Source organism: Plecotus auritus, assembly GCF_963455305.1.
Source record: "Plecotus auritus genome assembly, chromosome: 7".
NCBI classification, from domain to species: Eukaryota; Metazoa; Chordata; class Mammalia; order Chiroptera; family Vespertilionidae; genus Plecotus; species Plecotus auritus.
In genome coordinates this window covers 18,056,752-18,074,202 of record NC_137774.1, presented here as the reverse complement: position 1 = coordinate 18,074,202, position 17,451 = coordinate 18,056,752, and the positions used below count along the sequence as shown (strand labels likewise).

Below are 17,451 nucleotides of genomic sequence, written 5' to 3'. Positions count from 1 at the left end.
AGTATTCTTCAGCCATTCTTTTTATCCATCTGACTGGTATACCAGTACATTGTACTTCTTTGGTACACACATTCATCTCCTCATTTATTTCAGAGGAACATGGATTTCCTTTTTTTAATTTTCTCTCTATATCAACTTCTCTCTGTCTCCTTCATGGGCCTTTACTATGATTAGCTCAAGTCTTTGGTCTATGTCAGTGGTTAGATTTTCAGCCATGTTTATTCAGCTCTAGAGGCCCGGTGCATGAAATTCGTGAACAGTAGGGTCCCTAGGCCTGGCTGGTGATCAGGGCTGATTGGGGTCTTCTGGCTACCGGCTGGGGCCTTCCTTCTGGCTGCCAGCTGCCAGCTGAGGCCTTCCTTCCCTGGCTGCCAGCTGCCGGCTGGAGCCTTCCTTCCCTGGCTGCTGTCGGCTGGGGCCTTCCTTCGTTCTGCGCCGCCCCTGGTGGTCAGTGTACATCATAGCGAGCGATCAAACTGCTGGTCTCCCAGTTGAACTCCCAAGGGGACACTTTGCATATTAGCCTTTTATATATGTAGATATTGTTGTTTTTACTTTAGAATTAATTTTGTGATGGAGTTATTTTAGTCCTTGGTTCGTTGTTTTATCTTTTTATCTTAGAGTTCTCTTTCATTGTACTCATGTTCTTAGTAAGTTATCCTATTACTCTAATTGTTTCTGATTTTTAAAGTATGTTTTTCTCCCTTCCTCCTTCTTTCTTTCCTCCTCCTTTTTAGCTCAGTTCATTTTTTCCCCCTGATATAATAAATTTATAGTTGTTTAGACACTTTTTTCCTTCATCTTGCTTGGGCTTAATATGGATAGCTCTATCCAAATCTACTACTTGATCTGGTGTAATGTGCATGAATTCTCTTTGATTGCTTTTCTGTCTTTATTTTCAGTCACAGTTTGAGGCCATAGGTATTTTGTTGCATTTACTTTTCTATAGTTTGAGATTATGATAAGGATAGAGGAGGAGAACCTAGTTGGAGCTTTGAGCAACTTTTGTTAGAGAAAATGATACCTGTTCTTTTAGCATTTTATTAATGTCGTACACCAGGTTTTGTGCTCTGTATTGGAGGATTTTTTCTTTTCTTATGGGAGCTTTGAAGCCGATGATTCTATCAGGAAGAATAAGCCCCAGTTTTTCACTTTCCCAGCTTTATTAATTTCTTTCCATCAGCCATTTCTACCCCATGCAATTACCCTCCTATTCTCCATCAGGGCACATACATAGGTATTATTTTGCAACAGGGAAAGGGAATGATTGATGTTTGGTCTATTTCTCTCCAAAACGGGGGTATTAAAGAATATTCCCCAGCTTAGTAGCTCTACCTCTGGGGGATGGAGACAAAATAGATCTCACCAAACCATGTCAGAACCTTCTCTTTCCTTTCTTAACCAATACCTTTTGAAATTTATGGCCAAGGTGATATTCATGATATTCCTCTTTCCTTGTTTGCTGTCGGTGAGTGTTCTCTTGTGTGTTTTTTTAAACATTTTTTTTTTCTTTTTACAATTTTCAGCTTCCTCTCTATCTGTACCCAGGAGTCCCAGTGCCAGGCATGTTCAGTATGAGGCATAGGTTACCTTGGACTACAGTTATTCCCTTACTGCTAAAACCAGTCCAGCAGCTGCTGAGTGACAGCTGTCAGCGTTATAGGGAAGATTCCCGATTAAGATTAATGTTGTAGCCCAGCCGGTGTTGTTCAGGAGTTGAGCGTCGACCTAGGAACCAGGAGGTCATGGTTCGATTCTTGGTGAGGGCACGTGCCTGGGTTGCGGGCTCGATTCCCTGTGTGGGGCATGCAGGAGGCAGCCAATCAGTGATTCTCTGTCATCATTGATGTTTCTATCTCTTTTTCCTTCTCCCTTCCTCTCTGAAATCAATAAAAAAATGTTTTAAAAAGATGAATGTTGTACTAGGTAGCCTCTAAATCACTCCAAACTCTTCAACTTTTATATTTACATTCAGTAGGGCTTTATCCCTTTATACCAAGGCTTGTAGAATATAGATTTTATCATTTAGTTACAGTTGAGGTTATTTTAGGTAGTATTTTGCACCATAATCTCTCCTTTTTAATGTGTTAGGTGCATTCTGGAACTTCTATAATTTGTTTCTGCTTTTAGAATTTCTGACATTGAGGTGTATCATTGGGATGTGTTGGTCTATGTGTTGTGTACTGAGAATTAGTGACTTATTTTATCCCCTTTGTCTTTTTCTTTATAAGATTATTAAAAGGCATTCAGGCGGTATTTGCTAGTGCTAATTTATTGTAAAACAGCCACCAGGACTTAAAATATATATTCCAAGCGCCCCAGAAACTTGGACATCTAGCAGTTCCCACTTGGTCTTTCTCAGGCCTGGAATGTGCTCCTGCCGTTGGCTCTTCCGTGAAGCCTTCGTTGGAGTGGGAACATCATCATCATCAGACTGCAGATGATTTAGTCTCGGATAGAGGGCTGTGCTTGCAGGGATTTCAGAACTCCAACACTTTACTTGTGAACCTCGCTTTCAGAGTGTGTGATGGGTTCCGTAGTAGATGGAGCAGGACCCTTATCCATCTTCTATTTTGACTTACAAAAAGGGCAATTACATGTTTGTCAACCTAGTAGTTTCTAGACGATAAAGCCGTTGTCTCTCCCAAACCCCAACCACCACACCATCAAGCTCAGTAACTCAAGGGACTGCCAGATGCTACCAGATGCTTGCAAGTGAGGGCTTATCACTTGCCTTGTCCCTGGAAGACATGCCAGTCTGTTTTAGTATCTGTAGAGTGTGCACTACATGTATACACCTGGCCCACAGCTCAGTGCTTTTGGATTAGGGAACTTGAATCTTTTCCTCCTGTATTACATGGATATCTTTAGCTAGCATTAATTAAGCAGGTTCCTTGATGATGGTGCATCCTATTTCCCCTGTAGTATATATTCTAGATTTTGGACCACCTTGACTTAGAGACCACATTGACCACTCAACATTCATGCTTGGATGCTGTGTACTTTTACATCCTCTACATTTTCCGTGATTTACCACCTCCTGGTCACCACTAACTCCATTAGAAATTATTATCAGTCAACCAAAAGTGTCTAGTAGTCCAAGGTAAGGAGGATATGCTACTTTGTTTACCCTTGAGATGTGCCCATAAGTAAAGGACCAAACTGAAAAATCCAAGAATTCTTTTACCATTTTCTTATCTGAAAGGGGCTAGGAACAAGTAAAACCTTGAATTTAAACATAGATCCACCTTCATCATGGCATTTTTGGTTATAAATCTATCATCAAAATGTTTCCAGAACATTTGGGTTTTTCTCCTGGACTCTACTAGTTATCAGAAGACACACCTGCCAGAGGATACTGACAGTGAAGAAATCTAGGCAAATATCAGAAAGGGTTCATGACATCTAGAAGGTGGCCAAGCAGTGTTGGATCAAGCAGGCAAGCCTGAGCTATTTCACTTTAAAAGACTCCAGCAACTTTGAGATTTATTCATTAATTAGCATCACTGAGCAACATGTCATAACAAAATAACAATTTATGAACATTTAAGTTTGAAATTCCATTATCTATTTCATTTGCTCCTAATTTTTTAGAATAAACTCAAATTTGAATATGGGCAGGGTCATTGATCAGTCTATCAGAAAGAACTCTAAATAACTTAGAAAGTTACTCTGAAAATGCATTCTTTCTAGAGACTGGAGCAAAGTGGCACCATTACTAACGACCTCACAGTGACTTCTGGTCATGTGTCTTTTCTTGGGGAAAAAAAATCTGTAATTCTTCTGCCTTAATTATAAGTCAATTGTTACTTTTCCCTAGAGTATTGTAAAATGTTTTGCTCTCAATTTTAAATCACACTCATTCTCCCGGTTTTTCTGAGGCTTTTGAGATCTCAGTGGAACTTTCCACCTCCTTCTATTTCCTTTCAGTGTATTGTATACTTAAATGCTTTTCAGTAAAATTTATAATTTTGTTATAATGATGCTTGATAACATAATGTTGAGTAAAAATAATGTCCAAGAACTAGAAATATCCTAACTCAATAATTCATACACTTGGCTGCCTGAAAAAAGTACAGTAATATAAATACCTTTTTAAATTCTCTCTTTTGTTGTGATTAACATTGTAGTTGTATGAACCATAGGATAAAACATGTCAATTTATTTCATTTATTTTTTTATATATTTTTATTTATTTCAGAGAGGCAGGGAGAGGGAAATAGAAACATCAATGATGAGAGAGAATCATTGATTGGCTGCCTCCTGCACGCCCCACACTGGGGTTCGAGTCTGCAACCCGGGCATGTGCCCTTGACTGGAATCAAACCCGGGACCCTTCAGTCTGCAGGCCGACACTATATCCACTGAGCAAAACCAGCTAGGGCTCAATTTATTTTAAATAATCAAGGAAACTTTTCTTTACTACTTGATAATAGTGTTTAAGGAAAAAATTATATATTTTTTCCTATATAGTGCCAGAAGTAGAATAATATTGAAGATTCCTACATTTTAAATAAACATAAATTCACTAGAATGCATCTTTATTCTCAGGTACAAAATAAATTTTTTCATATTATTTTATACATTGTTTTGTTCTGGTAAGTGTATATATTCAAGAATTTGAATACTGTTCTTTCTTCTAAATAGCATAATAAATTTATGAGTGGTCAGAAATTTATGGTTGATTTTTTAGTTCTCTAAGAAAAATCATTATCAGAAAAAAATTTGAAACCTGTTTAAATTAAAAGCAAATTTAATTTGTGTTTTGAATCTTAATTTGCAAGTAGAGGATGAGAATTCTAAATCTTAAAGGAAAATGACTTCTGAAATTGAGTGCAGCATGCGTGCCTGGAGAAATGAATGCTATAGCTTTAAGATATGGTAGTCTGGTGATTCATTGCACAAAACAAGATCGGTTTGGAGCAGGCTCCTACTGTTAGCTTTTTTGAAGATGGATTCTCACGCCGAAAATAACACAACATATTCTAGATAACAGCAGTTTTTTCCACTGAAATCCACCAAAACTGAAGAAAAATCCAAGTGACTGTTCTTAGCAGCTGTGTGGCCTGGAGTTCACTGGGGAAGCTGGCTTCCTGCAGTCCCCTATTCATCACCTGCTTCAAAGACAGCCTGGCTGGCTATAGTTTGCAGGCCAGGTAGGGTGCCATTGTGCACAGTCTGGGAGGATTAGTATCAAAGCTGCGGCAACCAGGCCCTTGGTCTCCGGCTGCCATTCAGTCTTGCAGGGAGAGGCTCAGACTGGCCAAGGTCACAGTCTCCAGTGTGGAGTGGACTGGGAAAGGATCCTGAGAATAGAATGCTTTTTATGAAATCATGGCGCAAGCTTGCAGCACAGCAGGTGCCCTTCTGGAACACATAACATCTGTTTATGTTGGTATACCGTAGCTGACAATGAGATAATAGAGCTTTGAAATTTATCATTTTATTTTTAAAAAGACAACTGTATATACAATAATCCAGATGCGTATTTAGCTCCGATCTTTTATTTAAAAATCATAAAGAAAACTGACTGATTTAATTGTTGCTCATACGCTTATATATTTAAGCAAAAAGCAAAGCATACAGACTATTAACCATTTATAACCATTGCTGATCAGTAATACCGAATTCATGGGGAGGAAATACCTAGCATTCAACATAATTTTTTTTTCAATGTTCAGGCATTTGTGTCAACAGATTGCAGAAGGATTTACTGAATATGCCCAACTGTCTTGAATATTAGGAGATTTGGGTAAACCCTTCCCTCCCTCTCCCCCCGAAATGAGAGTATTCAAGGGTGAGGTAATAATGACGCAAAAATAAAATTTTGAACTTGGTCAAATTAGGGAAAAATTAAGCTGTCCATGAGTTGTCATGACGACAAGGATGTTCTGTTGATGAACTGTCCTCCTCATTGTCCAATCAGATAGTAGAGCTGAAGCTGGAGCATGAACAGGAGAAGACGCACCTATTACAGCAGCATAACGCAGAGAAGGATAGCCTAGTCCGAGACCATGAACGGGACATTGAAAACCTGGAAAAACATCTTCGCGCTGCCAATATGGAGCACGAAAATCAAATTCAAGAGTTCAAGAAACGAGATTCACAGGTAATTACCAATAATATTTGATAAAACGGGCATCTTTTTAAAAAGTCATCGGCGTTTCATGTTTTCTTTTTATTCTTGTTGACGCACGCTGTTTGATCATTTGCAAAACTGACATATAAATGTGATTTTTTTTTTGTTTTCTTTCCTTCCCCCCCCCCTCCTTGTTTTAAGGATGAATAAGGCTTTAACTACAGAAACCACAGGTAGCCAGATTAAAAATCCCATGGTGTGCTATAACTTGGCCCCTTTTTTATAATCTTGTCTCAGTTCCTTTCATGATGGATTTTTAAAGGTATCTGCCCCTTACCCCTCCCCTCAGCCTTAGCAAATCCCTATGAAATATATCAGCCTCACTCCTTGCTTTTTGTTTTAATCTCTGTAGGTAATCAAGCAGCTGTTTTAATATTTGCTTTTGCTTCCTAGTGTTGCTTTTTTTTCATTAGACTCTATATTTGATTAGATCACTCAGATGGTAATTGATAAAAATGACTCCAGCGAAAGGCTATTTCCCATCAGGTCTGTTGCTTTTTCCTTCGTGCACATACACATGCCTCCTAGCCTCCATCTCTGTCGTCCCTGTTGGAAGCCATTTGGCAGAATAACCCCCAGCTGTGGTAGCATTTGACTCTTCAAACTTACGGATGAAATGTGCACTGTCAGCATGAAAAATTATCTTTATAAATTTCAGATGAAAAAAAAATCTTACTGAGCGTGTATCTTTGTAGTGCAATGCATTCTATAGGGTACACAGGGTGGGGCAAAAGTAGGTTTACATTAGTTTGTATGGGAAATAGTGCAATAATTAATAAATAATAATAAAAGAATAAACTATGTTTTACATACTTATAACTGTAAACCTACTTCTGCCCCACCCGGTATATAATCAAAGGCCTTTAGTGTATCCTCTTGAGGAGATTGCTGTGAAATTTTATTGAAGAAAAATTGAAGAGCAATTGATAACAATAAAGAGATCATTTTCTTTTCTAATACAATCATATAATATACTAAGCTGAAATAGCTCTTTTCCCATTAAAAACTAACCATATTATCCATACCACACATAAGCTTCTTCCTAGTTATTCTTCCTCCCCGAATAACATAATTTTTGAACAATGAAGTAAACCTTTCATTTGTTTTAATATGTGTTTAAACATTTATAATGATCTAAATGTGAAAATCTGACTGATTAAACAGATGTTAATTTCTTGAATGGAGGGTGGGAGGCAGTAAAGCAAAGAATGGGAGTTATTGGTTATTTTTCATTTGACCTTGAGTCTTTTACTTTCGGATAATGACTGGGCAATATAGATATACTCAGCACATGCTTTTTTGTGTGTCAATAATCTACATTTACAGGAAAATTAAACTTGTTTTATGGGGTTTGCTGACTAAGTATGTAGTCATTTTAGTAGCCAGAGTACCAGAATAGTCGGGCAGTTCCTAGGAAATCAATGGGTATTATATTTCTGCCACCAGCCAATTACAGCTTTTATAAAATCTATGCTGATATTTTTATTGTTAGCCGTACAATTTGTTAAGAATATTTTCAAAATTCATTTCTCCTTCAAAGATGATGCTAAGTCTACCATTGTCTTCTGTGATGTTAGGGTTGTGAGTCAGTGTGGTGCCTGTGTGCCAAGTAAAATTGAATAATTGATACAATAAAATCCATTAATTTGTATCACTTAGTACCATTTTAGTGGTGTTGTAGAAAGCCAACACAAGTGGCAGCCAAATTTAGAGGAAATCTTTGTGACTTTGGCATATGTCGTACCTGCCATATATAGGGTGCGGTCCATCCAATGGTAACAAAAGGGAAATTTTAGAATTGTCACGTATAATTAAGGGACAATATAATAAGGGACAGTATAATAAGATTATTAATTGAATTTCTTCTCATTGAAATATTAAGTATGAGGACCATGTGACTTCTTCAAATGCTATATTACACATAGGATTATATTCCTCATATTTTGCGTCTTTCTTGAAACAATTGGAATTGCTGTCCTGGGAATGCTGGAAAGCAATGGAAATGGGCTAAATGCATTCTTGATCAAAATGAAAAGGATTACTATATAAGTTACATACTTAGTTAATTTTAGAGAATATGTTTTTTAAAAACTTTATCAATGTTATATTTTTTAAAAATCTTATCGTATATGCCCAAATGATAATACTTTGCAATTATTTTTGGTTATATTTTGAGGCTATTGTTTCAAAGTTTCCTTCAGATAAGTCCTAAATTCCCCAAATATATCTTGTCATGATTGTGCTCTAAATAATCTCATGTATAATGCCTTTTCAGTCCCGAATTCCATTCCTAGATCTCAAAAAGACAAAGTGGGCATATATTTTTTAAAATAGATCTTTTCTCAAGTCACTATTTTGTGGTTTGATGCAGAACAAACACAGATGTCTTAAATATTGGATTGTCTGATTTTTAATTTTAGTTCCAGAGAGATTTGATTTTCAGTTCACATTTGGCTGCTTCCGTTAACAATGGAGGCCATTTTGTAGAAAGGACTAGTTGAAATACTGAACCACAGAGGACCAGTGGAATAGCTACGTGAATACTATGGCTTTGTTTGCTGCTTTTCTTCCAACAGATTCTTGAGTACATACAGTATATGAAAAATTGTATACTAAATATATGGTATACTTTTGGCCTTTCTAAAGGTTTGATATATTGCATATTGATAATAAAATCATTATTATAAAGTATAGTTACTTACCATAAGGTGAATCATATATATCAAATAGGAAGTACTTTTTGGTGAATATGCTATATATAGGTTGGTTGTTATTCAAGTAATTTCTGTTATAAAGAAATGATAAGATATAATAATGCAACTAAGGGCAATTAACCATTCACTACATTTTATTTGGTGCATTTAGCTAATTCTATGCATATATTATATTTCTGTCATATGCCTTGATTTTCACTGCTGTGGTTTGCTAAAATGCACATTAAATTTACCACCCTCATACAAGATGTTTAGTCTGGTATCTACTTAAGGTCATAATGTTTAAGAAAAAGCAGCTAGATCAGTAGATATCAACACAGAAATCACAACCTCAGTTTCTCATTTGTCAGATCCCTCTTTTTTGAAATTATTTTGAAGAAGGATTGGATTGATCCAATCATGTTTTTATACAAAGAGAACTTATTTTTTTCATTATGATTCATCTAGGAAAACTTCTAACATGATAGTTCTGCATGTAATTCTTGCTTTGCTACTGAACTGCAATATAGTAAAAGAATTTCTACAATTTACCCCTTTGAATTAGAATAAAGACAGAACATAGGTTCCTTGATCCCTTCATTGTTCTTTTAGGACCCTGAACCATTTAGAGAATGCTTGATCTTTATGTTTGTTGCCAACGTGTCTGAGACTATTACAGAGAACCTTTGTGATCTGCCCCAGAGGTGGTGTCACCATCTTAGGACAGCTGTCTGTGAGGTACAGACAAATCGAGGAGTCAGGGGACCACAGCTGCCACTGTGAACCACCATCAGTATAATGCAGATGAGATACAACGGACTGGAAGGTTATAGTGACATCTGAAAATACAGATTTTGTATCTAGTAAAAGGGGTCTTGCCAGACATTGGCATCTCAATGCCTTTGTGGATTCCCTAAATTGAGAATTATGATTCTAAGAGGAACAACTTTTACATAATAAGTGGACAGATCACCTTGAATTTGCCATATTGATTCACAGTAAGTGGCTGCACCTATTACTGATTCTAATATGTGGGGTTTTCAGAAATGCTTTTCTTCCTCTCTTCTGTTTACCAAAAAGTTTTTCCAAAAAGTGAAACCATTTTAATTTTTAAAATTATATCTCAATAATATTATTTCACATGAATTTGGGAATCTGGGTACAAGATCAAAGTCTCCATTAATAAACTGAATGTGGGTGAATTTAACAAGATGTATGTTCTGAACACTGGGCTTTTGAGGGGAAGCATTTTTCTATTGAAAATACTTGATTTTAATTTCTTTATATGCCAGCTACTTTCAAAAAGTATTTGAGAGGCAGCATTTTATGATAAATACATGCTTAGACGGGTAAAATATAATTAAAAATAATTAAGCAATAAATGATATTAACCACATCAGAAAATCCATACTTTAAAAAATGCTTCAGTTAAGTACAAGTTTGAGCTCTGAGCTTGACTAGAAGCCATAGCAAAAAGGGAAACGTGATGAATTGTGTGATTCTAATTATCTAATGAAAAAAATCATACCAGTTCATGTTTTTCTTTTCCTAGCTCTCAATTTAGAGAGAAATTTTTGATATGGGACTTAAAGGACACTGACTAATATAACTGATTATGTTCTCTATGTGTTAAAACATTTGGAAATAAAATCTGGTGGGAAAACCTTAGGTTCTTTAATTACTTTCACAAAATATAGTTACTAGGTTTTATTTTTATATGCCAAACTTTTATTTTAATTTATTGAGAATTCAGTTATTCTCAACATCAAACAATAGCTACTTTGAAAGATCCAATTTTGTAGATACTTAAATCAAAAGAAAGCATATTTTAAGTCACAAGCCTAGCAAACTCTAGCACTATTACTATATTACTTCCAGAAACTCTTAAAAATGTCTGGAGGAAGGAAAAACTCGGAACATGGCTAAGCTTGGCAATGGTTTTAAAGTTAATGCCCTGATGTTAATTTCCAAGTGTGTTAGTACTCTCTCTCTCTTATCTCTGATCCTCTTGTCCTCTGGATTAATACTATGGAAAACTATATGAAATAATAAGATCAAGTGGTAATTTGGTCCAGGAGTGTAGAATATTTGTACCAGTACTGAAATGGTTCACATCCTACCTACATAACCAAAGTAGTATTTCATTATCAATATTTATTCACTAATAGCATTTGTTTGGTTTTGAGGTAGTAAATATTTTTATTTCTTTGGGTCATGCTGGACTGATTGCTTGGATAAAGCAAACTATGTAAACTGTATACCACCACCCCGCACTACCACCCCCCCCCGCCCCCCGCAACATGTAATGAGGCTGTTGCTGTTAGCATAGCCTGCTTTGTGTTCCCTGCTTCTCCCTAGCGGCACCACAGTCACATCAGAGTGGTTGCCTGGTCTTCCAGCTGTGTACACACCACGCTTTGATACTCATCCCCTGGCACCCTGCGTTATTTGTCTTAGAGGGAAGAGGAGAGGAATTAAGTGGGTTTTAAGTATTAAGTGGGGTTTGCTGCAATGTACATTTTTTAAATTTTTTAATTGAATGTATTGGGGTGACATTGGTTATTAAAACCGTACAGGTTTCAAGTGCACAGTTCTGTAATACATCATCTACACACTGAATCATGTGCTTACCTCCCAAAGTCTAGTCTCCTTCCGTCACCATTTACCCCCCCTTTGCCCTCTTCTACCTCCCCACTCTTCGCTTTCCCTCTGGTAACCACCACCATACTGTTGTCTGTGTCTATGGGTTTGTCTGTTAATCCCTTCACCTTTTTCATCTGTTTAATGACAGACATTAGAAGAGTTGGTGGGAAAATGTTTTGAACAATTCACTTTATTATTTCACAGATAATGGACTTGTGGCAAAACCGCACATTACAATTTTTAATTTATTTTCTTTAGATGAAGTTTTATAGCATCCTCGGAATGCATAGTATTAAGATAGCCCAAGAACTTTCTGCGTACATTTAATATATAGAAGTTTTCCTGACTAAGCTACTTTTAAAAGCCTGTGGGGGAAATATTGTTTTTCTGACATCAAAAGCATAGGGATACAGAATTTTCCAAATAGGACCAAAGTCCTTCTCCTATTTAGACATAGATGCATGGATGGGAAGATCTCATTTTATTAGTAGTGATGTGTCTAATATTACATATGAATTCAATAATATATATTATTATATGTATTACTATGTATAAGAATACTATTTCTTAGCTACATAATTAGGAGAAAATATAGGAAGATGCCCTTTCAGGTAAAGTTTACATTTTTTGTAGGCCACCAGTTTTCTCTTTCCATTATAATTCTATAGTTATTTCCATCTTATAAACACAAGATTAGCATATATACCTATAATTAAACTATTTTAAATAATTCAACTTGGTCCTCATTGTGGAGAAAATTATATTAAGATTAAAAAGCAAAAAAACACACAAAAACAGGCTGAGCTCAAGAAACTGATTTCTCTAAGAATGATCCATTTGCAGAAGTATTATATAGTGTATCTTTAGTCCTGTGCATATTTTTCAAATGTGGCAGTTACCATGGAAACCACATTCTATGGCATGTGGTCCACTTTCAGATAAAGAATATTCTTTTTAAAGGCAAACCTTCCAAATAACATATAAAGTATTCCCTTTGAATTAGCAACCTCATGTCAATTAATAATGCTTGCTTTAAAAATCTATCTTTTGTTCTCAGTCTACTTAATAGGTTTCTTAGAAATATTAATATTGTTCTTGAAGGAGCAATAATTCAATGCTGGAGATATTGAAAATAGGGGATATAATGTGATAACTGCAGTGGTGAAAATTGGGGAGACTGCGGGGGAATACCAACCTTTGTACACAGTATGTTCTGCCAGACAAAGAGCTTCTAGCTGTATCTAGTGTCTAAGCATCCAGCAAAAGTATAGTCAGATTAAGTAATCTAAAGAGATAAGCACATCCAATTATTTTCATCTTACAGATAAAGGACCTGTGGTTCAAGGACATTCTCTTGCCCAAGGTCACTTAACTAGCAAGACAGGGCGTCTTAATCTTAATGCAGTATTCTTTATCTCACAGCCTCTCTCAAGAAAGATTAGATTTTTCAGAGACTCAGATATGGCAAAAAGGAACAAGGTTCTATGTCCAATTCTGCCTAGCATGGAGGCAGACACTGGTGCTCTTCGTTCCCCATGCTGAGATTCCCATCGCAATTTGCTTTGCTTTTGGTGATTTGCCATCCTTGGTGTTGCTGCAAAGTCATAATTGAATCATGCTGCTTGCTTCCAGTTTTAGTAAGCAGTACCTTCTAGAACCACACTGAATTTTTATGCTTATGTGTTTATAGCAGCAACAACAAATATTTAATATGCTTCCTGTGTGCCATGTTCTCTGATAGGTTCATTACATTGCATCATCCCATTTTATCTTACCAGTACCCTATCAGGGTTGTATTTCCCATGGAAACTCTGTTTTGACCATCTTACATGGGTCAGAAGCTGACTACATGTATTTCCAGTTTATCGGAAAAAGATTCAGAAAACATAAGTAAATTGCCCAGGGTTATATAACTAGTAGTTAATGTAGCTGAGACTCAAGGCAAAGGCCCAGGCCCCATAAGCCTGCTTACGTATGAGCTCGTTGTCTCTGAATTTCATTTATTCTGTAAAAATGCCATTACATTTTCAATTTTGGGTTGTTAGTACATTGCTAGATTTATAATACTGATACCCATAACTCAGACCATATAAATCCAAATCAAGTTGCCACCTATAGTTTAAATCTTTCTTCAAAGCCACGAGCCAGGGCTAATTAAACTGTTATGTATTTCTTAACATTTTATTTGGAATAGAATTCTTTCCCACAGATTTCAGAATTTATAGAATGGAAAAACGAATGTGTTTTTGAAATGGATTTGCTTTATGTTTTTACATTATCCTATAATAGAGGCCCAGCGCACCAGTGGGGTCCCTCAGCCTGGCCTGCGAACATCCCCCTAGGGGTCCCGGATTGCGAGAGGGCGCAGGCCAGGCTGAGGGACCCCACTGGTGCACGATCAGGGCCGGGGAGGGACTGCGGGAGGACTTCAGAGCATGTCTGGCTCATCTTGCCCAATCCCGATCAACCAGACCCCAGCAGCAAGCTAACCTACCAGTCGGAGCGTCTGCCCCCTGGTGGTCAGTGCACATCATAGCCACTGGTCGAACAGTGGAATGAAGGGTTGGACAAAAGCATAAGATGGTAAGTGTCTGACCGTTCAACTGTTCGACCAGTCGAGGGACCCCACCAGTGCACGAATCTGTGCACTGTGTCTCTAGTTACTGAAATAAGAAGGTATGTCCTGAGTAAGACTCTAGTAAGCTTTTAGGTCAATGGGGGTCTACCATACTAGTCTCTATAAAAATTGCGTAGGAATTTGCATTTAGTACTGGTGAATAGGGTTTGTTGTGAATGGTTTTTATGGGTGAAGGTCTGATATAGGCACATATTAATTTTGAATATTACATATGATCCATTCATTTTATGGAATGAATCGTTAAGTCTCAAAGACCTCATTGTCAGTATTTTCCCCCTAAAGAAGCCCATGTATTTTGTTTCATTGCATGACAACAGCTAGTCAAAAATCTTTCAGAAGTGAGGTCAAGTAAGTTCAAGCACAGAGACTTTCTTGGTAGTAATACAAGGAACAATTAAAAACATGTTTCTTTTAGAATCCTCAAAAACAAGTTAATGTTGATGTAATTTTGGCTTAATTCTAGAGTTATTTTAGTCAAAATGGAAAGTTTTCAGATGAATTCATTTTTTATATAAAATACCCCAGAGATAAATCTTTATTCCACAGGCTGAATGTCAGTCCCATTGACATGAGGAAGAATCCCGTCAGTTATTTTTAGCATATCGCTCTTGCTTCTCCTCTTCACCCTGGTCTCAGTGTAATTACTAAAAATGTTGGCAGAAATTACCTTTAAGGAAATATTGGGTGAATAACTCTCCTTCCTTGATGTCTTCGAAAAGTCATCTTTGGCTTTCTGACTCAGCCAGTTCTCTAAGGGACATCTCTGATGTCTTTATTTGTATATTCGAGGTGATTTTTTGTGACAGAGAGGTTGAAGCCCAAATGCAAGAAATGATTGGCCAAATGATGATATCATCCCATGTTCAAAGGGCTGGCAAATTGAAGCTTATTACACTGTCATTCTGTCTTCCATTCAGAACTAATTGGAATCATGCCTGGTTGCATGAAACTAAAGATATTTAACACCTGAGCGTTTTTCGTGAAAAAAAAAAAAAAATGACAGGGATTGATGTCAGGGAGACCTTGAACTCCTGTTTGAGGAAGAGAGCGAGGCATTACATGAAAATAATAGTCTGCATTACATGAAAATAATAGTTCGTTTTCAAACTACTTAACATTTGTGTGCAGAAAACATTTGAAAAATATTGTCATCAGGAAGATACCTTTCAGTAATAAAAATTGGCCTAAGTTGATACCTAAAGCATTGAAATTGGTAGATTAATGTGAAACTTGAGATAATGTTTTTCAGTTGAAACAAATATTAAAATTCAATGAAAATTCTTTTTCTTCACTTGTTTGAACAATTATCTTAAATTACTATCTGACTTATCGAGTACTTTTGGGTATTTGTATACTGGGAGGTTGGGGAGAGATTACAAGAAATCAGAAAGAAACAATGCACAATTAGACTTAGAAGGTTTGAGAATGTACAGTATTTTTCTGGCTCATTTTGATTTGTTTTGTTGAGATGTGAAATCAAGGTCTGAACTTAGTAGTTATATTTGAAAGTAAGTTAATGAATTAATTACTTAGAGAATGTAGTTGGCTGAGGTATGTGGCATGGCTCTGGGGTCCCTTTCTTATTGGTGGGGGCTTTTGCAATGTAGCATTGGTCTTGAGGTGTATGTGTGTGTGCATGTGTGTGTATTATCGCTCTGTGGTCCAGAGGAGCTTTCAGTAAACATGGAACCAATTGTCCAGCCAGGCCTGGCATCTCAAAACAAGGGAATTTTCCAGTAGAAGTACTTGAAAGTGTAGGTCTTTAAAAAGGTTAAAATTAAACTAGTGATTCATTCATCTTAAGTTTGCTCTTTAAGTCAGTATTTATTAATGAAACAAACCCAAGATCCCTAAGGTCAAGTGGAACCTTATTTATTTTGTTATTTGCAAAGATGTCATTTAATGTACAAAATGCATGTGTTCACCAAATGTTTTCTGAAAACATTTTTTGTAATGTAAATGCTATCCTCACTTGTTGGGCAAATTTTATAATGGCTCCAGATAAAGTAATGTTGGCATGCGCCACAAAAGAAGTAGAGTGTGAGGGTTGAAAACTTTTTGTTCTTCAATTATTCAGAAACGACTGCCAGAGCTGTCGTAGACGAAAGCCATAAGTTGGGGAGGTACAGTGTGTTCTGCTCACTGTGGAAGTCAACCCTGAGAAATGCAGACGTGCAGATGCTGGTCAGACTCTGGGAAACGCGGAGGCACGCACTCTTGTATTTCTCCCTCTCCAGCCTTCTCTAGTGGCATGCAGTGAGCATCACGGTCTAGTCCATAAAGCTGGTATTTCCTAAAAAAAAAAAATCCTCCAATTCAAAAATGAGGATTTCAATTTGAATCTCATTGTTCCATATTGATACTGACAAAATGGAACTCTCTACTTGAACATCTGTATAATTGTGGCTCTCTGATTAATATATAAATCAAGTTTACTTCAACATAAGTTTTCCTATCTGTAAAACTTGGGTAGAATTCTGTATGGAGTATCGCCTAAGACAGTGGTCAGCAAACTCATTAGTCATCAGAGTGGCAAACCGCGGCTCGTGAGCCGCATGTGGCTCGCGAGCCGCAGTTTGCCTACCACTGGCCTAAGACATAGACTTTATTCATCTAGATTTATCTATTCAGTTAAGACTTTTTGAGTGCTGCTTGGTGCCAGGCCCTGGGGCCGGGTGCACACGGAAGGAGGTGCTTTTCCCATCCTGGTGTGGCCCCAGAGTTGTGTAGGGCGTGGCCTATATGGTCTTAAGGGGGATTCCTGCTGTGGGGACAGCAAAGACCAAGACAGATTAGTCCTCTGCTCCAAAGAAACATCCTCTGGAATTGGGGGAAGACAGATGATAGCACACAGGAACCAGAGGAACAGAGAGCATCGCGAAACAGTGCTGGTAGGTGGAGAAGTAGAGCGGAGAGATGGGACACAGGGACAAATGATTGTGCCAGCTGCCCTCAGAGAAGGCTCTCCAAGGAAGCGCTGACTAAGCTGCAGGGGGTGGGGGGACTGGTGGAAAGCCAGCCAGCCTGAGGGAACAATGGGGCAGAGGCTCTGTAGGAGGATAAACTGGGTGTGCACGAGAAATGAGAAAGGAGGCCTGTGTGGCATGAGCATGGCAGGTGCAGGGCAGGGAGGGCCTTTGAGGAGTTGGATTTGATTTTAAATGTGATTGAAAGACAGTGAGAGGCTTTTAAGCAGTAAGGTGGCATGATCTGACTCATGTTTAAAAGGCCATCGTGGCTGCTGTGTACTGTCCTGGATTTCTGTATGACATACATATTTGAGTCAATGGGACCTGCTGCTGGGTTAGGTGTGGGGAGTGAGGCAGAGAAGAATGTTT

The 17,451-nt window shown here is 37.4% G+C and overlaps 1 protein-coding gene across 2 annotated transcripts in view; it reads left to right on the top strand.

Moving 5' to 3' along the window:
- The window catches only part of CEP112 (centrosomal protein 112), a 329,147-nt gene that overhangs the window by 154,050 nt on the left and 157,646 nt on the right, over positions 1-17,451 (top strand). For both annotated transcript variants that reach the window (XM_080679644.1, XM_080679645.1), the window contains one exon: positions 5,927-6,109. In XM_080679644.1, coding sequence (XP_080535770.1) covers positions 5,927-6,109 — 183 coding nt within the window. The remainder of the gene's footprint in view (positions 1-5,926; positions 6,110-17,451) is intronic.